This window comes from Dromaius novaehollandiae, chromosome 10, assembly GCF_036370855.1.
Source record: "Dromaius novaehollandiae isolate bDroNov1 chromosome 10, bDroNov1.hap1, whole genome shotgun sequence".
Lineage (NCBI taxonomy): Eukaryota > Metazoa > Chordata > Aves > Casuariiformes > Dromaiidae > Dromaius > Dromaius novaehollandiae.
In genome coordinates this window covers 10,972,853-10,997,292 of record NC_088107.1, presented here as the reverse complement: position 1 = coordinate 10,997,292, position 24,440 = coordinate 10,972,853, and the positions used below count along the sequence as shown (strand labels likewise).

The window sequence follows — 24,440 nt, the reverse complement described above, 5'->3', positions numbered from 1 at the left end:
CCTTCCGGCAGTTTTATTCATTTTCAGATGCAAAAGAAATCCAAACACAATCCTAGGTTTTTTTGTTTTGTTTTTTTCCTTTAAGTGCACTTTTCTTCGAGTTTAGACTGATAGCTTTTAAAATAACCTGTTTCAGAGCAATTTTTGGTGCAATGAATTGCACCTCATGTGAAGGCTTAGTGCAAAGTTTAATAAAAGGGCTTTATAGATACCAACATTACAGATCACAGAGAAGCAGAGATAATATTAAGTATAAATCACTCCAACTTGTGAAATATTTGGAATAAGTTGCTCTAGGGCTCTTAAGCCCGTACAGTTCACACTGCAAAAGACAGTGCAGTTGGTTATTTCTCAAGGCTCAAGTAGTTTAGATCAAAACTGATCCTTTATTTTGAGCTATATTTGCTTGGATGACAATAGCTATGATTTCAGATAGCACCAGTTGTGGTTGTTTTGGTGCAGGCAGATAATCAGCCACTAGCTTTCAGCTGTAGGTACTACTGACTAGAACTAATTCCAGGGACTGGATACAGAGTGGTAGTTATTTTAAGACTGATTACAGGAAAATGTTTCAGTTTGGGAATGAGATAGAGCTGAAGTATAAGAGTGTTCCTGAATGCATTCTATTAGCCTCACAAAGGTCCATGCAAGACATGTAAGTAATTCTTTCTTTAAGTCATGGATGATGTAACTTGACTTTCATTAATTTGGCTTTGAATGTAAACTATGTAAACATTCTTTTAACATGAAACTCTTACTGCTCCTCCTTTGCAGGTATCAGTGATTTATCCTTATGCAAAAATTAAATTCCTATTTGTATAGTAAAATAGTTCTACATAAACATTTAGTAGCAGAAATATTGTGTAAATAAAGGTAAATAACATTTGGGCCTTAGAAATAGGCCCAGATGTTTTAATACTGAGCATAACTTAGCTGGCAATGTCAAACACTATTTTTATACTTCCATACCATAATAATATACCAACAATCATTCTCCATTGGTCTGGTGCTAACTGTTTTCTACATAGCTTACTATACCATGGGTTGTAATTGCAGCAGTGATATGGATGATAATCGGTAGGATATAATTTTAACTTCTCAATTATATAGCTAGAAAAAGTTGTTATAAATCTTTGAAAACATAGAATTACCATTTTACCAGTGGTATGAACATTTCATTTCCAACCAAAGTGTTTCCTAGGAGATTTTGCTATGAGACTCTAGTTTTTCCCTTCAGATAAGGTAAAAAATACAGGCTATTTTCCAGATCTGACAGGAAGCTTTCATCATTCCCATATGAAATGAGTTGTCCTGAATGTATATGAACATGATGCTGATTATGTGTGCTTAATAAACATCCATTTCACTGTTCTGAAAAGCAGGGGGTTGCCATCATGCCATTGCCAATTTTCAGCTTTTGTGATTACACTAAATAGCTAAAATACAATACTTAAAGCAGGTGGTCTTTTATGAATTAATATTGAGATGTTTCTTAAGGCTCCAAAGAGCTCGTAAGTCTGGAATTTCCTAGCTGGGCAGTAAAATAATGCATTGATATACTCGGAGATGAGAAGCTTTCACTCTTAGAGCATTTTAATGACTAGTAATTAATTTTCCTTTTCTTATGAAATATCCTTTAACGTGAGAAGGTTTTCCTGCAGAGTACTCAAATCAAGAAAATTAATAAATGCAAACTGAAAATGCAGTCTAAAAAAATGTCGTTTAATAGCATTGCTGCAAAAAACATACCAGTTACCTTAATAATCACATTTTACTGCTATTACAACTGTCTTTCAGGGATACTATGATACTGTTGAAACTTCTGTCATTCTATCCTATTGCGGCCTGCTATGCTTGCTTTGTTCTATACATCTTTATTTCCAAGGCAGTTTTTCTTTATCATATAGAGTATTTCCCATCAATTTAGTTTAAAGGGGGGGGAAAAGGCCTTTCAGATTGTATTTTTAAACTCTTGACCCAAGAGTTTAAAGTTGCTGGTACTTTTGGCAAGGTAGAACATAAATGGTTTAACAGGCTGACTGCTGTGTTGAGAGGTTCTCCCCCCCCCCCAATTCTTATGGCATGGAAGAAGTCAGTCAGTAATTTCGCTAGTTCTTATGTATGAAGGACAGACCAAAATCTTCACCCACTGTTTCATAATACATTTTACTTTGTACTTTCTGTGGCCCTTCAAAGGCAAAGATTGAAATTATCTTTTTTACTTAGTCCAAAATAAAGATTCATCTATAGCATTAAGGGTTTGTTTGGTTGTTTTTTCCATTATGAAATGTTATCTTTTGGGATCTTCTTATATAAACTCTTCTAACAAATTGAAAAATGCTTAATGACCTGAAATAGTAGGGTTTTTTAGTGTACAATTGATGATTTAATCTTTTTCCTGTAGTTAATGCTCAATTTATTTTAATTTCTCCCATAATTTCTTATGTTTAGGTTTTAGTCTTGTGTGAAGTTGTACTTACTCAAGCAAATTAAAAACAAAACAAAACAAAACTTCCTTTTCCTTAAAGCTACTGTACAATTTAAAGCTACTTGAGATATGTTAGGGAAAGGGGTTGTGTTTTTGTCTTAAAGCAGAGAAAATCCTGCTACTAATGACGTCTATGCATGAAACTAGTCAAGAAGACCTGTTTGAGTTTAACTGCTCATATGCGATGGCATGTGTGGATAGTTCTGTTAATCTGACATAAATCCATAAAGAATGTGTCCCTATATGGCATTACTTAGGAGTAGCTATTTCACTTAAAAGTCACTCCCTTCCTCAATCCAGCTTTTTTAATGTAGACAGTCATTGACTTCTCCCTTCAGAACAATGTCTTGTATATTTACATTTTTAACAAGATCACAGTTGTGACTAATACTTTAGGTTTGCAAGGAGAATAGTGGCTAAGGCTTCTACTGGCTAATCACAATATAAATTCACCAGGGGCTTTTTCCTTCATTAGTTCTCCTTCTGCTTCCATGCTGCGTTGCTAGTTTCATGCACATGGGCAGCACAATATTGTGCCTCTTCAGTGGTCTGGTTTGAATCTGATGTGCCAGAAGTATGGAGGGAAAGGGATGTCAGCTTTCTGTAATAGCTGTAGAAAGAGTAATTCTCTTTATCTTAACCCAAAATGTTTTAAAACCATGGCTCCACACTTATTTACAGAAACCTCTTTGGCTTACCTCATGCTTCATTTTTTCAGAGCATCTCACCGTAAGAACAGCTGTACTGGTTCAGATCAGCTAGTTCAGATCTAGCTCACTATCTTGTCTCCATCAGTGTGGCCTAAAGCAGATGTCTAGGGAGGAGTAAAAACAAAGGAAGCATATGTAAAACCTCTGCTGCTACTACTTTTCCAGGCCTTGATCATTTTCATTCCAGGGAATTTTTGGAGCCTGTTGTGGTTTGCTTATCACTTAATTGCTATCAACCTTCCCCATGCCCCTCATCATTTTATAGACTTCTGTCATATCCTTGAAGCATCTGAAGACTACTTGTACTGTCATATCTTTGATCATCCTTATTCTTGATCTTTGGAGTTCTATTATCCCCTTTTGAGAGGAGAGAACAAGAACAACATATAATATTCAAGATATGGGTGAACTAGTGATTTATAAAGTGGTATAATGATGTTTCTTTGCCCCCCCCCGCCCCTTCTGTTCCTTTCCAAATCTTTCTGAAGACATAAGAAGCCATGCCTCTTTTTTGAAGTACATTACCTTTTTAAGAGCTTGTGAGTTTGAAGTGCATAATCTAGTAATCTGTGTTGCAATCAAGTTTAATTAATGACTGTTTGTTCCATGTTGAGGTCTCTACTGCCTCCAGTTTTAAACTAATTCTAAAACTTTGTTTTGTAGGTTTGCAAAGATAGAGATTAGTGTATCGGCACCTATTATTCCATTCCGAGAGACAATAACAAGACCTCCAAAAGTTGATATGGTGAATGAAGAAATAGGAAAACAGCAGAAAGTTGCAGTTATACACCAAACGAAAGAGGACCAAAATAAAATTCCTGAAGGAGTTGAGGTTGACTCAGATGGGCTGATTACAATATCTACTCCAAATAAACATGCTACTCTCAGTGTAAGAGCAGTGCCGCTTCCTGAGGAGGTAACTCGACTGCTTGAAGAAAACAGTGACTTAATTCGAACTATGGAACAGCTCAATACATCTCTGAATGAGGATAAAAAAACCCATGAGATAAATCAGAAGACTATTGATAGGATCAAGGAGTTTAAACAAAAGTTAGAGCAAAGTCTGCAGGGAAGAAAGTGGAGAAATGCTGTTGATCAGATCTGGTCATTTGGACCACGGAAGTGTGGACCTAATATTTTATTATACAGATTTGAAGGTTATAAAAAGTCTGTGTGGCAGTGCCTTGAGAATGCTGTGAAAGAAGCAAGTAAATACAGAGATTTTGACAACAGCATAATAAGTGGATTTCAGCTGGCTACGCTTTCTGGTCCCATGTGTGAAGAACCTCTCATGGGTGTTTGTTTTACAGTGGAAAAATGGGAAATGACTAAAGTTGGAGAGGTATTGTCAGCGAGTAGTCAGGATTCAGGGGAATATGATGCCCTAGAACATGAACAAAATGAAGATACTGCTTCTCTAAGAAGTAGTTATATGGCTGCAGGTTGCAGTGAAGATAAACACCAAGACAGCGATCAAAGTGTTCCAAGATCACCTGAGAAAACTAGTAAACACAAGGCAGAAGTTTTACTTGCAGATTGCTATGGTCCCTTCTCTGGACAGCTGATTGCCACCATGAAAGAAGCTTGTCGTTATGCTTTGCAGGCAAAACCACAGAGGCTTATGGCAGCAATGTACACGTGTGAAATTATGGCTACTGCAGAAGTTTTAGGTAAGACAGATGAAATAAGCCTGTGTCAAGAGTTTGCTTTCCAAGTTAAAACATGAGGTTTTATAAATTAGACTGGATGAAAAAGTATAACCTGATAAAATATTTCTGCAAAGTTTTAATCCTTCTTTGATAGGTGTGTACTATGACACTCTGGCTGCGGTATCTATGTTATTCAGAATGCAAATTTAGCATTCTTCTTGCTTATCTGAAACATAAATATAAGTAAGAATATAAAACCCTTTTGGAAGTACAAGATGCAAAATGTTACTTTCAATGAGATTTATGTAGTAGCAACTTCAGATAAACAAATATCAATATTATACTTCATAATTTAAATAGTAATTCTAGGAAAAAATGATGTAGAAAGCATTTTGGGGAGAGTATTTTTTTTTCTTTTTTCAGTAGAGTCTTGGCTAATATATCCCACTTGAAGATGTTTTAAGTTAATATAATCAATGTAGAAATAAAATTAAGAAAAGAAGATCTTAAATTATTGTTACTGCCCAGTTGTTAGGTTTTCTGCTAGTTTCCATATCCTTCTGGTATGCAAGATACTCACTTTGCAAACCCAGCGCATACCAAATTTGTGTCGCTAATATTACCTTACCACTTACACCTACTTAAACTTGTTTTTATGACCTACTTAAAACACCACTTAACTCACCCTAATATTTGTTCTCGGAGTTTTCCATGAATCTGGTCCAAAACACTGAGGTTTTATTTAAAACTAACATTCCATTGTGTTTAAGCCATCACCAAATTTACTTTGACAGCACTACTTACGACAGAAATTATAGTATATCTCACATGCAATAATGAAAGATTTGGTTATTTTTGTCAAAACATATGCTGTCATGAACACAAGTGTACTGGTAGCAGTTATAGGGGAGAAAAAAATGTTTTGAAGAGCAAAATTCATGCATTAAAGCATGAACAAAAAAAATTCTTTAGATTGAGCAATTGTTTTGTACAGATGCATGACCCTGTTCTGTCCTGGAGGTGTTGTTTAGTAGGCCTGTTAAGGAGGCCTGCAGTAAAATTATTAGCGTATATTACCTCGAGTTGCAACTTACTATGGCATATTTCTACATTTTTTAAAATTTTGTTATTTAGTGTGTAAGAACGATCATCAAAATAAAGCTTTGTAGTGTTATACATTACTGTTCCAGCAGCACATTAGCAAAACACCACAGAATCTCTACATATGACCATGTAAGAATTTAAGAAAGCATGTTAACGCTACTTTCTAACATATATATATATGTTTTATATATATATATGTATATATATATATATGTATATATGTATATATATATGTATATGTATATATATATAAATGAGTGTAAGTTAGGATTCAGACGTGCAAGCAAATTAATCCAGTTTAATGAATGTGAGCTGTGTGGTAATAATCATGGACATGTGCTTAGTTCATTAGAAATTCATTTATTGTTTGTTATAGAAGCTTAAGCTAATAAATTGCCTCCTTGCTGGGGAAGTGGAGCACGTGCATGCTCTCCGGTAAGAGGTGTCAGTCGACAAGTGATAAACCACTAGCTTCTGTAACTGGAATTGTTTCAGTTGGCCCTCCATATGTTGATGTCCAGCTTGAGTTTAGTAAATCACAACATTATGTGCTTGTTCCTAAGATGCAATAGAAAGCTTGTTATTAGAATATGGTAGTCATCTCAGTGTATAAGGTTTTTCTGACAGGCTTTTCTGGCAGTGAAGATAAGCTGAACTGGGGCTGAAGAGAAGGGCAGGGAGAGAAGAACGCAGAAATGTGTTAAAGCTTGTATGTGTCCAGTGGAGTGTGCTTTGGTGTAGAGTGATTAGACTTGGATCCCATATATACCTGATGTTTTCCAGGAGATTGTGCTTTGCTGAGCACCTCGTTCCTGCAGTCCTTCCCGTGGAAAACGCCGTAAGGCAGCAGTGTGTAAAAATGGAAGTTCGTCCTTTGTGTAAACTGCCGAGAGCTGAAGAACCATTTGAACCAATGACACGTGTTTAATGATTATTTAGCCTTTGCCTGTTGATATTCCTACATCTTGAGCTCTTCTCTTTACCATCTCCCTTTTCTGTTCTGGGGGCTTATAGCGAGACTGTCTTTTAAATTTGACGTGAGTGAAACTTAGCTGAGAAGGGACTTCACCAGGTTGCTTTGTGGCTTTTGTTTTTGGATTTTGATAGCAATTTTTATGTTGTGTTTTATATATATAATTTATTTATTTATTTAGAATTCCAGCTCATAGCATTTTTAGGGTAAAAGTCGCATCACTTCATAGTATTATCTCTAGCTCTATTGTATAAGTAAAAGCATGCATCTTCCAAAGGAGAAGACTAGTCCCTCCTTCCCTATTTCTTAATTTTATGGGTAATGCTGTTATATTAATTTTAGGCTCCTGCAAACAGTGTTCCTGTTGTCCTTTCACAATATTCCTCCCCAGTGTGAAGCTGGATCTTTGTAGTGTGCAGGGGATACAGAAGCTGTGCAGTATTTTCACTTGACCTACCCATCTTGAAGAAGGCTGCAGTACAGTAAAATGGTAAACAGGACTTGCATTAATTTCAACTCCTTAAAATATGTATCTTTAAAATGAGTCTATTATGCATAGGGTTATTCTGTATGCTGCAACACCATCAAGCTATTTTCGAAGTCCTGTCATTGTTTCAAAATACTTTGTTAACTGGTGTGAGTGGGGAGGCCTTTTAGCGTTAGCGCAGAGGTGGAAGGGGACTTTCTTCCGTGTGCTGCAGCCTGCCCCAGCCGTGAAACTGTGGGCTTTGCATCGTCTTTTTGTGATGGCTGTAACTGAGACAGTGCTCCAGACTACGTGGATGAAATGGAAACTATTTAGTAAGCTAAATAAATTGTTTTCCGGCTTTTATGCTTTGGAAGAACTGTCTTCAATGAATTATGACCACAAAATATGTGCATCTCAAATGCTTTGTGATTAATGTTACTGCTGGTATCTCACTAATACATGTGCAAAGTTTTAGGAGTCCTACTTAACACAATTAGTAAATAATTTGAATTATAACGTTAATAACCTATAAAGTGATTTTGGACTGGCTTTAACAAATAGCTTTAATATATACTGTATGGTACTATTAATAAATACACTGACCTTGATGTGATGCCCTTGTGCAGCGGGTGTGCTTAAGCTTGCATTCAAAAGCAGTAGGTGCGTGAGCAATAAGCCAGTAATTGTGAGCTATGCAGAGATAGGACCCTGCTATATTTGAGAATTTCCTGGACTCACTGAGCTCTCTTTAGAGTTGAAATTGTTTAGTTTATGCTAACAAAACTTATACATGCATGGCAAAGTTATCTTCAGAATGCCTTAATCTTTGTGTGATTTTAAATTCAGACTCTTAAGTATTTCCTCAATTTCTTACAAGCGAAAAGATGACTGTTATGTGCATAGTAAAGGTGAAGTTCAGTCAGAGGACCCATGAGGAGGTCCCAGTAATGGCTTGAGCAGATAAAACATAGATTGAACAGTTCTTTCCACCATCACCAATAATTTTATTAGAGAGCTATAAACTCGGAGAAGACGGGGACTGAACTGGGGCTTCGTTACCTACCTCGGTAACAGAAAGGTGCGGCTTTACTGTCCGGGTGCTCGTGTTGACTTTCCTGACCAAAGGCCCTGATTCTGTCTTTAAAATAAACCCATTCTACCATTTCCTCTGGTATCCCCCCAAAGGTTTGCAATGTATAGGCAAATCAGTGTGTGTGGCTATAGTAGTTAGTGAATATCTTTCTGTCAAGACAGAACTGGTGACAAGTATTATGAAATAGTGGTGCATCTCAAATTATTTCCAGTAAGTAAGCTTTGCCCAGCTGTTTAAAAGCCAGCAGTATACAGCCATGTTTTTTCAGTCCGATATAATTTAAAATTTTTGAACCTCTTAGATACTGGTATAAACTTGTTTTTCACTATAAGGTGCCTTTAAAATTAATTTTTACATCTAATCTTACTAATTCTTCACATTTTTTAAAATGAAGACATTTCTAAAATATTTTTTCAACCTACAGGTTTTCCTGGGTTTACATCAGCTTGATTGGTACAAATGTATTTATTAGTTTTTGTCTGTAGAATACTTCATTATCACATAAATATGCAAAGATATTTTAAATACAAATTTAACGTAATGCCTACTGTAAAGCTGACAATAGGCACTTTCACAGCTACTCTCATGACGACATCTATGGTGTATTTCAACGGACTGGATATGTTAATTTGAGAAAGGAAAATAAAAATGATCTACTAAAAACATAAGGCTGAATTAATTAAAAGACTAATCAAACACGTTAATATATGTGCAGTATTTCACATAAACATGTTTTCTGTGATTAGAATAGCACTGCAGTATTTGGGACACAACTACCATATAGAGATACTTAGATCCATATAAACTTTTAAAGCTACTTAAGATACAAGTTCTGAAACACAGTAGTATTTCTTAGTAATGTTCTTAACTGGCTGTGTTTCTTAAATATTCGGTTGTATGAGGTAAAGCAAATCGGGCACATAATCTGGCAAAGTGCCTTTAAAAATAGCTGTATGATAGTGTAAAATACACATAGTGCAAGCATTATCTAAATCCACACCATAGTAATCACTGATTATGTATGCTAGTGTTACGGCTCTGCACATTTTACTGGCATAATATGTTGCTTGTATGACTTTAATTAATCCACTTAGGCTTTTTCAGGGAAGAATTTGAGCCAAAGAAACAATATATTTTACTTAATTCTGAACCTTCCTAAATAAACATTTACATGTTTCTTTTTAGGAAGCAGAATGTAAATACATCAGTAAGCTAATCAGACTTTTGTCTTTGCAGGTCGTGTGTATGCTGTCTTGTCCAAAAGAGAAGGCAGAGTGTTACAAGAGGAGATGAAAGAGGGGACGGATGTGTTTATTATTAAGGCAGTCCTGCCAGTAGCAGAAAGCTTTGGTTTTGCTGATGAAATCAGGAAGAGAACTAGTGGCCTGGCCAGTCCGCAGCTGGTGTTCAGCCACTGGGAGGTAAAAATATCTATTCGCTCCATCTGTTTTGGTGATCTATTTCCTGTAGATGTGGCAGACTGGAATAATAAGGGGAAGAGGTTAAGTATTGGTCAAGACATTTGATAATTCCTTTTTGAAATGAAGAGGAAAAAGTAGCTTTATATTGGTCTTTTTTTTTTTGCTTTTATAAATGTGCAGTTCAGAAAAATGTTATTTATATTTTGTTTGGATGCTTTTTGGGGTTTTTTTTGTTTTGTTCTGTTTTTTCCCCAGTACAAAGTAAGTGCTACAGAAATGAAATTGATTCTTCAAAAGATGTGTTTTCCTGAATTATATATGACTTTTTAAATAAGTTTGCTGGTAAACTTGGGGGTGGGGGTGGGGGGGCCAGGGGGAAAAACATGAACAGAAAATATAACAGCAGATCTCTCTATATATGTGTATGGAAGTTAATCTTTCAGTGATTAGCAGACATCTAGGTAGGTATTGTTTTGTACTTACATATTCCAAGAAACATATATTTCCATATTTAAAGGTAAAGGGAGTTGATTTTAATCTTTCAAAGCTAGGTCTGGTGATAGTAAGTGGAGGTGTTCTCAGAATCATTCCCTTTGGATACCTTTGTCACTTAAAGAAATAAGAGAGGTGAAAGTGGAGATGTAAAGGACATGCAGGTGGGGACCTGATAAGAAATGTCATCCGCTGAGCGCTGTACTCTCTTTGGTTCCTGTAATGTGGATGGTAGATTTTGAAGGCAAAAGGGGAAAACCTTTAAATTGCTCTTCCTTGTTGAAGAGAAACAAAACTGCATTTTAGGACTCCTCAGAAGACTCCATCAGTGGAGCTTAAAATGGGTTCAAGGGTAAGAGTCAGTGAGTATAAGCTTTTCAACTCTTTTTTAAATAGTTGAAGTCTAGATCTTTTGTTTTCGTTGTCAGGTGTGTGTTTTTATCTGATGTTAGGACCATAGAAGCTTTGGTAAATGGATGAGAGAGTCTTATTTTTATCGTTTCATCTTCTGATTTATTTTGTGACCTCAAAAGTCAAGTCTCCGAGTACAAACTACAGATTTTTTCATGCTAGTAATACTCTCTATGGTTGCCAGCTATGGTCCGTTTACCACTATTTCTCTCTGAAGTATGTGCTGGTTTTTCACGTGGTGTGGATTCTGCCTCGTTTCCTGTAGCTGATTTGCCCTAATAATAGGTAATACTTGTTAGATACTTTCCTAGCAGTATTTCTCTGCTAGTTATTGCTGTACTGCCTCAGGAATTTTATGGGAATGCTAATGGAAAAGGAGGAGGATCCCTGCAAACCAGTTTTGAGTCATGTGCTATCAAAAGAGTTGGGAAGCCTTGAAATAGTACAATTAGGAAAGCACATTTTGTCATCTTTGGTGATGGTATCTTACTGGCATTACAAAGTGTGATGGATTGGGGACTTAGCCCTCCTCCCTGAATATTAATACTGACTCATTTCATCCTCTTATGGCACTTGTAGTTGAAGTCAGGTCATGCAATGAATTGTAGAGACCATGAAGGTGTAAAAAGATTGGTAAGTCTGACTTCACAGAGAACTGGGAAGGGGGAGAATGATGGCAGAGTAAAATAATTTAAAATAAGTGAAATAGAAAAAATGCATTGAGTGGAAAAGACAAAAATCTACCAAACCCACAGACAGTGTATACATGGAAAAAAAAAAAAAAAAGGAAACAGACAGCGGGAACTTTTTGGAGTATGGGGATTTAAGTGCAAGTCAGTAACAGATTAGGTACTTCAAACCAAAGAGTGTTGGCAATATTACATAAAGTATTTTTTTCAATTTTGGATGCATTCATCTGAAGTGCAGCTGGCGAGGTTTTGTGGCTTAACTGGTCTTTTGTCTGAACTGTCTTTGCTATCAGTGCCCTAAAGAAACATCAGTCAGAAGGACGTTAATTCCAGCTAACTGTTGTTCTGTGCCAGTTTCCTTAGGATTTGCGACTACTGTGCTCCAATACTAAACAGGAACATAAACCCAGTGCCTCCATCACCTTCCCCTCGACTTCCAAAGCTAGGCATGTATGGTCACTCTGTCACTTTTATCAATTTCCCACTGAAAAATGTTTGCATGTAATTACAGATATGCATAGTTCTTCTAACCTAAGCTGTGATTTCTGGAACTGCATGCACTTCTCCCCACTTCAACGCACTAGCTTAAGTTCCAAATGTGAGCCGGCTTGTTTTAGGCAAGCATTGTGTGTTATCAAGTGGGGTTATACTTACTACTTTTCATATGATTTTTCTGAACTTGATTGATGTGATGATTTATTTTGCAAGGCAGAAGAAATAGGACAATAATTTGGCTTTCTTTTTTTATAACATTACACATCTGGTTATGAGAGGTACAGAAGGCCTGCAGTATTCTGTCAGTTTAATGAAGTTATATTGTACTTAAGAAGTTAGCTTGAGTAGCTTCTTATTTAAAAAGAAAAAAATATATAAATATATATATATATGTGATGTTCTTAATGTTTATCGTGTATGATTCTTATCTAACCAAACTTCTGGTGGTCTGTAGTAATAATGATAAATTATGGGTGAAGTATACTTGCTATTTTTTTTTATTTTTTCATTTTTTCTTCATTTAAGAGGTCCAGTAGAACTGAGCATCTCCAACTCATTTATGATGGAAAATCAAGTCTGGAATCAGACTTGAGATTGCCCATGAGAATATGGAAAAAGTGATTTGAATAGAACTTCTCCCTGTAACAGTAATTTTTTTAAAGCTGTTCTGAAGTCCACAGTCAGAATCCTTTAATGAGTAATATGGAAAAGGCAGCAAGAACTTTATTTGTGGGCTACAGAGAGAGATTTGAACTGGCAACTTTTTCTAAAATTGACAGTCAGAGATTTTAATTATAGCTAGTGTGTTTAAAATGTAGTGGCAGTAGGAAAAGCGATTGTGTAAGCCAGTCACCTTTTCACCTGTCAAATCTGTTGGTGGGAAGGATTGTTTTGGGTTTTTTGTCACATTGAAAGTCATGTTCACATATTTTTCTGACAAAAAAAGCCTTTTACTAAAAGTTACTAGCAATGTTGGTTCTGTGCAACGATGGCAGAGGGAGTACATTTTACTCTCACATCATCAGCAGAATTGCTAAATAAGTACCATTTTCAAATCTCTACTGGTGGTGTGACAGAGAAGCCAGAAAAATAACTGTTTGTGTCTCAGATCACATGAGAAATTTGTACAGCTTTTCTCTTTCTAGCTCTTTCTTGCTCTCTCTCTTCTGCTTAAAACAAAAACCTACCAGATTTCACAAAGTTTTAGTCCTAACAATATTAACATTACTGATGAATTATCTTGGTATTTGGCATATACAAGATAAATACCAGCATTTATATGAATCCCAATTATTTAATGTATCACTGCATAACATAATATGATGTGTGCTTGGTGTAATGTCATACTGTTTTTTCCTTAGTGCTAAAGACTGAAAGGGAATGTGGTAGCTACTTGGTTTTCCTTTGCATTTCCAGTGTTACTGAGTGTAAGGTTACTGCCTTATTAACTACATACTATCCAAACCCTTCCATGAAATTCTGAATTAAGTCTGTGTTCGTGGTTTTTCTCAGTGTGCTTCACTTATTAGCTAGGTACCTGAGACATGAATTTCTTTACACAAATTTCTGCTAGCGTGTTGTTATCCTCATTTTACAGATGGTGAAATAGACACTTTTTAAAATTTAATTTCTTTTCAATTAGTAAAATTTCATTGAAATTATATGCCTAAAGTATGTTTGAAGGCATTAGTTTGGAATTAAATCAGTTTTTCATTCTTGTATTTAATTAATATGATTTATAGACTATGCATACAGGAATGTCAATGATAGAGACTACCTTTAAATGGAGCCATTTTGGTCTCAGAGGAAATTAAACACTGTTTTTCTTATCCAGTTAATGAATGTATTTTGTATAGTTCAAATCACTCGAATCCCGGGGGATGGAGCAATGCATGTATTGAGGTCTGTCCTGTCAGTTACTACTTTTTTATTCTTTTTTTTTCCCCATCACTACTTTATATTTGAACAAGTCATGCTTAAACAATTTATTCCTGCCTGTAGTGGATGATAACAATTAACCGGGTCTTTCAGTTTGGACCCAAATTAAGACAAATTGTTTTTCTTTACGATATCCCTAAGCAAATGGTAAGTGTATTTGGTTTACACAGCCATACTTTCTTAGATTTCAGTCTAAACTTTCTTCTGAATTCTCAGTTTTAGAATACATAACTTTGGGGCAATTACGACCTCCTTGGGTTTTTTTATCTGTAAATTAATAGTGCATATTCAGTTAATGTATTTTTTTTGTCTGAGCTGGTTTCCTTTGCCCTGTCCTGATTCTTTACAGTTATTTGTTGCACTCGGTCATGCTATTTTATCTTAATCATAAGGTCCTTTGTGCAAGCAGATATTTGTGATTGCACAATGCTCAGAATAATGGAACTCTAATCCCATTTGGGAGATCGGTGTTATGGTAAAAGTAATGCACATGCCTCTGTTGAGATGCTGGCTGAATTCTCAGCAACTGCAGAAATTACCCAAGACATCTACTGATTAAAAGTTGTAAAATTTATCACATTCCTGTTAATGCACATCTTTTAAATTGGGTTACGTTTGCCTATTAGGCACACTTTTATTCTTTGGAGGGAAGGGATGGAGGAGAGACCATAAGCACATATCTTTATTTGAATCATTTTTGAGTATTTCTTTCAAAATGGAATAGTCTCTGGAATGTACTGTAAGGCTCTAGAGAAAGGTAAAAGAAGAAGGATTGCATGTAATAAGCAGTAAGAATATGATGCGTTCTGAATCACTGGAAGTTTTATATTCTTGAATTTTAAATCATTCACTCCTGATTCTAAGCCCTGCTACGCTCAAATAGAAGTTGAGGGCTGAACGTAGAACTTGCTGGGTGAGATTTAGGCCTCCATTAAGCAGGTAGCAGGCAAAGGCAGTGAAGTCTCTGCGATTCTGTGGATCTATCTTAGGCTGAACTGTAACTTTGCATGCGTCATTGCGCCAGTGACAGGTTTGGCATGTAAATGAATTCTAGGAGTAACCTGGAACCTTTCAGCTATGAAAGGCTCTTTATACTAGCCAGAACATACGGAGCTGATTAAAATAGCAAATAAAAGTGATAGTGATATGGCTTTAATTTTCCCTTCCAATACATGTTTCTTAAATAATAGGAAAAAATGTAATCGTAAAGCCACAGGCCTCCTTTTCTCTCTGTAATTCCCTAATCCCTGTTTGTAGCTACTGCCTGGAGACAGGGCTAAAGCTGATCTATCACACACTGAGACACAAGCAAGGATGATGCTCTTGAGCCAAAATATACTTCCTTCATAACACTTAAAATTGGGAAAGGTACTATGCAAATGTTCATTATTACAATATTTATTGGAAGAGGAGATATATCTGACTTCATGCGTTTTAAGGCCTAGGCCATCCCCTTCATGTATAGCGAGTGAAATCTCTGAATGCTTCTGAAATGCTTTTGGAGGCTCACTTTATTTTCTAGGGAATCTACACCCCAATACAATTCTGTAAGTTAAATGTCAAAACTTGAGCAATAAGAATTGTCCCTTATCCCCTTTAAACCTGCTGTGTCTGAAAGAAAATTAAATGTTTTGTCTCTGATACTTTTTTGGACTTTTGAGGCTTCTGCAAGATGGCTATGGAAGTGAAATAAATGAACTCCGCTGCTGGCTTTATAGCCCCCCTCTCTCTTTTTTTTTTTTAATAGTATTTTTTTCAAAACATGTAATTCACAATCAAGAGCTTTTGAGGGAAAATACTTATAAGAAATGGAGAGAAATAAAATTGGAGATTTTTTTCTCCAAGTTAGTCATTGAAGTCAACACTTTTTTTTTTTACACTTAGATGCCTATATGAAAGTATACACTAATGATCTTGAGAAGAACATATATTGTATTTAATTCCATGATACATAGGTTGATGTATAGTGATGCAAAGTGGCAGTATTTGGTAAAGCCAGGATTTGACTACAAGGTATGTTTTTTCCCCAAACAATTGGTAAAAAAGGAGAGTGATAATTAGCTTGTTTTATTCAGGATGTGGTATAGAGATTAACGATTTATAACCTGGGCAGGCTGGTACACAAAGTATTTGGTACAATATGAAAATTTGTGTTTCAGTAAAATAACTGTGGCTTTGTCTTTACTTTCAGAACAGTTATGTACAGCTTCTGTAAAATTCTTTAGTATAGTGTAGATACTCCTTCTCCCATGGTACTAGTCAACTTTTGTTACAGTTCCGGTTTTCAGAATGTTGTTAGCTAATGCATATAATTAATGAATCCCTAGAATTGCTGTGGCCCATACATCAACTATTATCCTTCTCCAAAAGAGAAATAATACTGCAGGAGTTGATTATGGAAATCAGGAATGTGATCAGATTGACGTTCCTTAGACTTCTAGTGTGATCTGCTGATACGTGACCCCGGAGCCTCGGGAAGGCAGCGCTTCCATTGCTGGTACTCCTGCGTCAGCTCGTGGGAGTTCTTCCTGCCCAGCTGAGTGTGAAACAAAGATGCGTCCTAAAGGCAGTTCCCTCACCACTGCTGCTCCTTCGTGTCCGCTCCTAGCATTCTCCTGATTCCTAAAAGAATCTTTGCTTTAAGTCTGCTGTCATTTATGGGACAAGAGACAGTGTTAATGTTAGTGTTACTCCTTCCCTCCCTCCCCCTTCACAGGTTCAGCTGTTAGTGGAAAGATGCTTGTTAGGAAATGAAATTTTCCAGTGTCTGTGCTTCTGTCGCAAGCTCCTAAGATGCTTCCAGCAATCAAGAGTAGGTCTTTTAGCATAGCACAGTTCCTCTGTTCCTATCAGTTATTTTGTGTGCAGCTATTCAGTTTACCTCAGCTGGACATTAAGAGGGAATTCTTTCTTCTATGATTTTTCCTACTGCTCCCTTTCTAGCTGTTTCTGTTGGAACTTTCTCAGCTAGTGATGACCATCTGTCTCTTCTTCCATGTCTATTAAAGATACAGCGCTTATGTGCCAGGGAAAAGTGTTAAAAATATTGAAGAGACGGCATTTATGCGCTTCTAAAACAAAAGAAAATGCTGTTCTTGGGTTTCCTGCTTTGGAGAATTCTTTTGTGTCTGATAGGGCGTTTTCTCCATGGCAATACAGTGCTTCCTGCAGTGTTAGCAAACGCTGCTGCTGAATTATCTTACATCTGAAGACTCCTGCTGAATTGGGAGATCAGTTACTCCAATTATAAAACTATACTACCCTGATTATAAAACACACGCACCCACATGTGCGTGTTTATGTATATGCACACACATGCATACATATACATGTCCGTATAGTGTGTGTATGTATGTGTGTAAACCCACATGCTTAACCCTGGTTAGTGTGTTACAGATCTTACTATGTCAGCAGTTAATGGACCTTCTCAGTTGCAGGAAAACTTGAGCTTGAATAGCAAGGAGTTAAAAAGACCAGACAGCTGGCCTTGAGAACGTAAGGATGAAACTTTTCACCACTGGGCTAAACAATGGTACTTGATGTTCCTGCAAATTTACATCGTGGTTAAACAGAATGTTCTAAACCTGATTGTGCTGTTAAACTGTGTAAGGAGACCTGATCTATGAGGAGCCGTTTTGGTGTTACAAAACATTATTCACTTAAAATAGTTGGACATCATTTTAATTTCAGAGTATTTCTGCAGTTTAAGTCTGCACTTACCAAAATGTGCTGCAATACCTTGGTTGGTTTGTTCTGCTTCATATGCCAGAAATATTAGAATTCCTTTCAACCTACTGGAAAGCTTGAAGCTATCTTCAGAAGAGATCCAGCCCTTTAAGAGGGAAAGCCCAATATTTCAAAGTCTATTACAAAAACATACATGCATAGAAAACTTCCTAATATAAGTCTCAGATCAATGATTTTTTTACTTCATTTGTGCTTTATGTTGTATACTTTTGTTAAGAAGCCAAACCTGTGACATTGCTAAGGTCAATGTCTGCTTGGGCTATCAACACATCCCCTCTGACTGTATAACTGGTTTTATGGATCATCACAGAAATGAACCTACCATTTTTTTCCCCATATCAGTGTCCTTATATTTAGTTTTCAAGACCAAATATATATTGTTTCTTCCCTTTCTTTCCTTTGAACTTTTTAAATTGTTTCACATTATTTGCAAAAAATATGTATAGTTAAAAATTTGTAAATGGTTACTCCATGTTTTAACTACCTTTGTATTTTGTATCAAGAAGTTAGTTTTCCTCGGTTCTCCAAAACTATTAAACGAAACGCTTTCAAGTTTTACGTGCTTATTTTTAGAAAGGTGTTCTGTTTTTTGGCTATGTGCTTGGAGGAGGAATACTTTCCTAGTATGGTCTGAGTGGGACATTTGTCCATATACGCATTAATGGTTGGTATTTAAGTCTTAGTTTGGCTTTACAATGATGCTAATTTATAGTTGTTCATTGTTTTTGTTTGCTTGGAGTTTGGGGGGAGGGAAGAGACTTTCGAGTATTCTTTCAGTTGAAGGACTAGTGTCATTTCCTCATTATTTTCCTTCCCCCAAAAGGGGGGCGGGGGGGGGGGGGGCAAAGGAAGAAAATGAAAAGCCAGGTACTGCACCTGAGAAGTTTGATTCACGTAAATCTAAAGCAAAACAGCTTTAATTCAAATGTGTTTAGGATGATCATGTACTCTCCAATGTGAAGTGACTGGTAATGGCTGTGTTTGGGTCCAGTTTACGGTTTAGTACTTAGTGAACTTAAGTAAAGAAAACAGAATTTGTATGAGAACACTGAGGGGAGGGGAAGAAAAGTCTGCAGCTGCTTGGGTCGGACGCAGGAATTAGCCAGCCGCTTGGATGCGCCTGTAGCACACTTTGCGTGGTACCCGAGGATGTCCTTCCTCACTGAGGTGACAAGTCCTTCTGGATCCAAGGTCATAGGAGGAGTATGGTCAAAAAAATGGCCTCTGCCCGCTCTTGAGACTGCCATCTCCTTGCCCCAGCTCCACCTCCCCAAAACGTGCTACCCCTTGGCTCTGTTCAGAGGCCCTGCCAGCAGGGCGCGCGTGCCGCTCGTGCTCGGCGCTGCTGCCAGCGTTCGCAGCTCTGGGAGCGCGCTGCCGCCCTCCCAACCGGCCTTGCACAGAGGATTTATTACTTTGGCTCTGCTCAGTGCAGAAGCACTTTTACTGCGTTATCCAGATAACGCGTTTGGAGATAGCAGTTTTTCAAGGTTGCATTTCACATAAATCTGCAAACTTCTGCCATTTTACCTGAAGGGCAGAGTTAATTTCTGTCTGACAGAGCTGCTTCAGACATCAAAACATGCATATCGGCTGTGCCCTTTTAGTTGCACAGCCTGTGCCACTGCTGAGGGATACACACCATTTGAACTGTGAATGTTTTTAAAGTCTTGAAGTATTTCTAATATTTTTATTTAGGTAGAAGGGGTTCTGCTGTACAGAAGTCTGTATCCTCTTTGAAATGGTGCACAGTAGTTCTTCTGAAACTTTTTTAGACAAGTAGCTGCTTCCATAACTATTTTGTTGGCATGCTAAGAGCTGCCTGGGGTAGTGCCTGAGCACTGGCCTTTCTCATGAAGGAGTTCAGACTGGCCATAATGTTCCTTGCTAATCTTAATCTTCTTTGGACAATATAAGGCTGCTCTTCCTATCCATCCAGTTTGTCCAGTTGAAGCATTTTCCACATTGACAATACTTGGCTCAGAAGAAATCCCTGCTTTCTGTCCTTATCAGGCAGTGCGGACCAACAGGGGAAATACTGGTAGGGACATGGCGCTGTTCCCAGGTCTGCCTGACCTTTTGGATGAACTAGGCAGATGCCTTCTGTTTGCTTTTGATGTCTCTCTCAACCTTGTTTTGCATAATGAGGCCGCCTTAGGCAGAGACAGTTTCATACCATCGTTTTGTGAAATATGCTAGACAATAGGACCCAGAGCGCTGTTGGAGCCATCTGGGTGCCACTGAGATGCAAATAATAAATCATCTTCAAATTAAGGCATAAAACTCCGAGTCCTCTTGAATTGGAATTAATCTGTTCTAACTCAAATCTTATTGAAAAGTTTGATTTACTTACTCAGTTGCACAATTTAGTACACACATTATTGCCTTTCACTTTTAAAATAGTACTCATAGTATTTGTATTTTTATGGTTTGATTACTTCAGGTAGTAAGATCATCTCCAATACAGGCATTTGTTGTTTGAATAGTTAACAAGTGGATTGTTAGGCTAAAAGAAAATGAAGGCTGTTTTCCCTATATTATTTTGCATGCTGTTAGTAAATAAGTCTTTTGAGACTTCATTGTTTGGGTGTGTTAGTTGGAATAGTTATGATACTTAATGAAACAACTCACTTCAGAATAATTTCTGTTTCTCAAGAATACCCTTACAGTATTCAAAGTAATCTGTTCACTCCCTGTAAAATACATAATCCCAGCTTCCTTATAAACACTGTGGAGGTTTTTTATATTTATTTATTTATTTATACCTCCAGTTGGCTCCTATTTCTGCAGTGAGCTGTGGTGCATGTTCTTCAGCATATATTTCACTGGGGGTGTGTGTGTGCGTGTGTGTGTGTGTATATATGTATATGTATATATATAAAAAATTTTAGTACAGCGGAATTGTAATGATTTGCTTATAGTCAAACTTTAAACAAAAATTATATCATCCAAGACTTTTCTAAAGTAGATCAATGAAGTTACTGTTAAGCAGAATTATTAGAGAACACTTCTATCAGTTAAAAGTTGTGTTTGTGACAACAGATTTAAGAATTGTATCCACTGCTGTGCACTGGTTTATTTTAATGCATTGTGTTTTATATGCCACCTTTAGAGGAAAATATCTGGTCTCTAATAGAGAAAATGCTAGTCTAATGATCCACTATGCAAATCTTAATCTGTAATTCATTTTTAAATAGTTATTGTTTTCAGAAGATCCTTGTGGATGTAGTGTAGAAATATTCAGTTGTGTTAACTAGTAAGTGGCAGCAGTCTTGCTGCTTTGTCATGCGCTCTTTGGAGAAGTAATCACATCTTTATTTTGGAGTGCTTGCAGTTAAAGCTGCCATTGTGCCCCTCAGATTATTCTGGTTTTAAATAATAAATAAGCAGCGAAGCCAGTGGCTAATTTTTGCTGATCCTGTAAAGGATCCCTTATCATCCCTTACGATTCTATAAAGACCTGATCTAGCTGTCTAAAATACACTGTAAATACTCCTTATTCTTTTAAATACAAACACCATAAATAATGTCACTTTTTGTCATCGAGTGGAGAATAGTTTGCTGCCTGTTACAAGATCATCTCCTTCATATGTTTGTAGTCTTCATTAGGGTGCTATAACAAGCATTCTTTACAAACTGGAAAAGCAAAACATTTGATCGGTTGATACGATCACAAAAATTTTATGATATTACCAGCAAGGATGTGATGAGTCTACAGCCTGGGAAGGTGAGCTAAAATACTTCTCCAGACCTTGGGGAATTAAAAATGTAGCTTTGCTGTGCAGGATGAAATGAGGAAAGCTTTTAGAAAATGTGAGAGATGACTACATCTTTGGCATACTCTGATTGTCTGAAAAGTGCTGGGTGTATACGATGAACTGGAGATAAAGACTTGTCCAGTTATTTCCTGATTATGTTGCATCTGAAATCTCTTCTGGAGGAGGGCCCGGGAGATCTGCAGACTTTAAGGTGCAAGAGCAGCTCTACGGAAGAGTAGGGAAGAGTTCAGCTCTACTGAAGAGGAGCACCAGAAACAAGGATTTCATCCTGTCTTTTTTCATCGTGTCCGTGTTTTTCATAGGGGTTGAAGAAAATAAGGCACAAAAATGAGCAGAAACCTTCAGTTCTACTGAATTCTGATAAAATCATAGTGAGATAATGTTCTAAATAAGGAATTACTTCTTGAAAATGGTGAATTTTCTAAAGGTTATTTGGCTCTGTTTGCTAACTTGCAGTTGTATTAAATATTTGCTTTAAAAAAATCAATATGCAGATAAATGCAGTTGAACTTCAAAAGCTGTTGTATGCTTCTTTACTTATGGCAAATGCTGTATACAGTACCTAGCTTTTGTTTTCTGCATAAGTAGCTAATTGCAGGCTTTCTGGGAAACTCTACCTGCTTGATTTTCATATTACGCACTTTAGAGATTAGGATTACCTGAAATGTTCCAATAAACCTTTGTACTACTTTATTTTTTTTCTTTCTTTTTATAGATCATTTTAAGTGACCCATTCTGGGTACCGACCACTGAGGAAGAATATTTGCACTTTGGGGAAAAGGCAGACTCCGAGAACCAGGCCCGCAAGTACATGAATGCAGTAAGAAAGCGAAAGGGACTTTATGTAGAAGAAAAAATTGTGGAGCACGCTGAGAAGCAAAGAACTCTCAGTAGAAATAAGTAGCTGCGTCTGCTTTCAGTTCTCTCCTGACTCAGCTAAGTGCGGGTGGATTATTTTCTATGCAGCAGTTTCAAAATTTCATCTGGACTTGTTCTTTCACACCAGTTTTCTTAAACAGTGTAAAGTCTGTGGCTTATGTTTTAATAAACTTAAGCTTTTCCAGCTTTTCTACAGAGAAAATAGTTTATTTATTTAAGTAAAAGATAGGAACAGATTCTTTGGAATTGGTCTTGATTTTTAAATTTTCTGCCATGTTGTTGTCATAGATCAGGAAATCCTAACTTAACTTTTGTTTCTTTCTGATTTATCAGATGTAGTTACAGTTAGAACTGGTTAGCTAGTCTGTTGCAAATAAACTATGCAATGAATTTAGCTCCTTAATGTTTTTGACTCTTCTTTAAATTGATTTCGGTTTTTATAATGTATTTGTTGCTCACAAGTCCTTTCCATAGTTATTTATATGTAAGTAGTCGTAAGGCTATGAGAAGTTTGTGAACTATTTCTTTCACTGTATTCCTTATGTAAACAGTCATCTAAATCATGTGGTACTTTTTCTGCTCCCAGGTTGTAGCAATGAATCTCTTTTTAAATCAGAGAGCAAAAAAAAATAGCACACATGGAAGTCATGTGATTATCATAAGCTAGGAACTGGTGTCTCTGAAGCAGGCACGTAGCTACTTCTGCCACTCCTGCTAGCTTGAGTGTTTGCCAAGGCTCTTTCAGAAAGGAATTTCTACCCATTCAGCCTGTCTTGAATCCGGTGAAGGTGAACCTTTTCAAAAATATATGAACTATTTTGCTGTTGACAGATGTCTAGGATGCAGAAGGCTCCAAAACTGAGACTAACAGAAAAAAAGTCTTCAGAGGGTGTTAAGTTACAGTTAAGCAAAATGGAAACTTTGGGTGAGGAGAAACGTGATGCATGAACTGTCTTTTCATTTGGCTGTTGAGTGCTTAGAATGATAAAAGGAAAGGACAAGAATCGGACATTCAAGAAGGTTAAGCCTGAGTAAAAGGCTAGGTGTCCTTGAAGGGTTTCTGATATTCAGTTAAATTAATGGGATAAAGTTCTTGAATCTCGTGCCACCTGACTTTCTGCTACCTTTTGTCTTCACTATTGGGAAAGAGTTCCCTTTCAGATAACTGCACAAATACGTTGTCTTTTTCTTTACAGGATATAACCACTTCTTTAATTTTCAATTGCCTTGCACTGTCCATTAGCACCTACTTGTTTTTTCCGAATAAGTGTTTTGTGTGTGTGTCAGTGAGCAGCAGGCAGAAGTTGTTGATACCAGTTTTAGCCCTTATTGGAAAGGAAACTGTGACTTGTTTCACAAGTAGAATGATTTTGAATGCTTAACTCTTTACTTTAAATAGCAGCCTTCTTCCAGTTTGTTTGCTTTCATTATGAAAATATTTCCTTTTAAGATTGTATTTATGAATTCAAGCAAATGAAACATTTGCTTTGCTTACAAGATTACTCCATAAATTGCTATTGTTTTGCAAGGATATGTGCACAGCAGGCACGGCTCTGTTAGAGCTTGTGCAAGCGTATCTATGTAGCTTGGGCATTGCCAAATGGATATAGCTATGGAAGGCATGGTAACTTACCAGAGCCTGCAAAACCCACTCAAGACACAAATAAATGTTTTTAATGACGCTTTTGATACTACACTTACCTTTCTAGCAAGACCAAAGATGAAGTTAGGGACGTTTGACCTGCCGGTTGATCACTGTTATGACTGTGTAACTATTAACTGTAATCTACTCTATCTGAGTAAGCAGAAAAAGCATTAACAAATTTAAAAATATTTAGCAATAGCTTTCATATTTTGTTATGGAATATTTTCAAATTGCATCTCAAATAGCATTTAGATGAAAACTAATTCAGGATGTTGCAAGATCATCTGTAAAGAGCAAAAACTCCCCTAACTAGCAGAAGAAAATCAAACCAACCTGCAAGAAGTGCTTTCAGCAATATTTGAGATCTATTTGCCTTAGTAACAGCTACCGGTGGGAAAGAATCTAATTGCTTACGTGCTATGAATCTCTAACCATGTTTCTCTGGTTTATTCAGAAAG

The 24,440-nt window shown here is 36.7% G+C and overlaps 1 protein-coding gene across 2 annotated transcripts in view; it reads left to right on the top strand.

The window, feature by feature from the left end:
• EFL1 (elongation factor like GTPase 1) overlaps nucleotides 1–22,731 on the top strand; it is a 93,053-nt gene extending 70,322 nt beyond the window's left edge. For both annotated transcript variants that reach the window (XM_026121292.2, XM_026121293.2), the window contains exons 18-20: nucleotides 3,862–4,868; nucleotides 9,723–9,907; nucleotides 22,174–22,731. In XM_026121292.2, coding sequence (XP_025977077.2) covers nucleotides 3,862–4,868; nucleotides 9,723–9,907; nucleotides 22,174–22,362 — 1,381 coding nt within the window. In that variant the 3' untranslated portion in view covers nucleotides 22,363–22,731. The remainder of the gene's footprint in view (nucleotides 1–3,861; nucleotides 4,869–9,722; nucleotides 9,908–22,173) is intronic.
• Nucleotides 22,732–24,440: the final 1,709 nt, after the last annotated feature.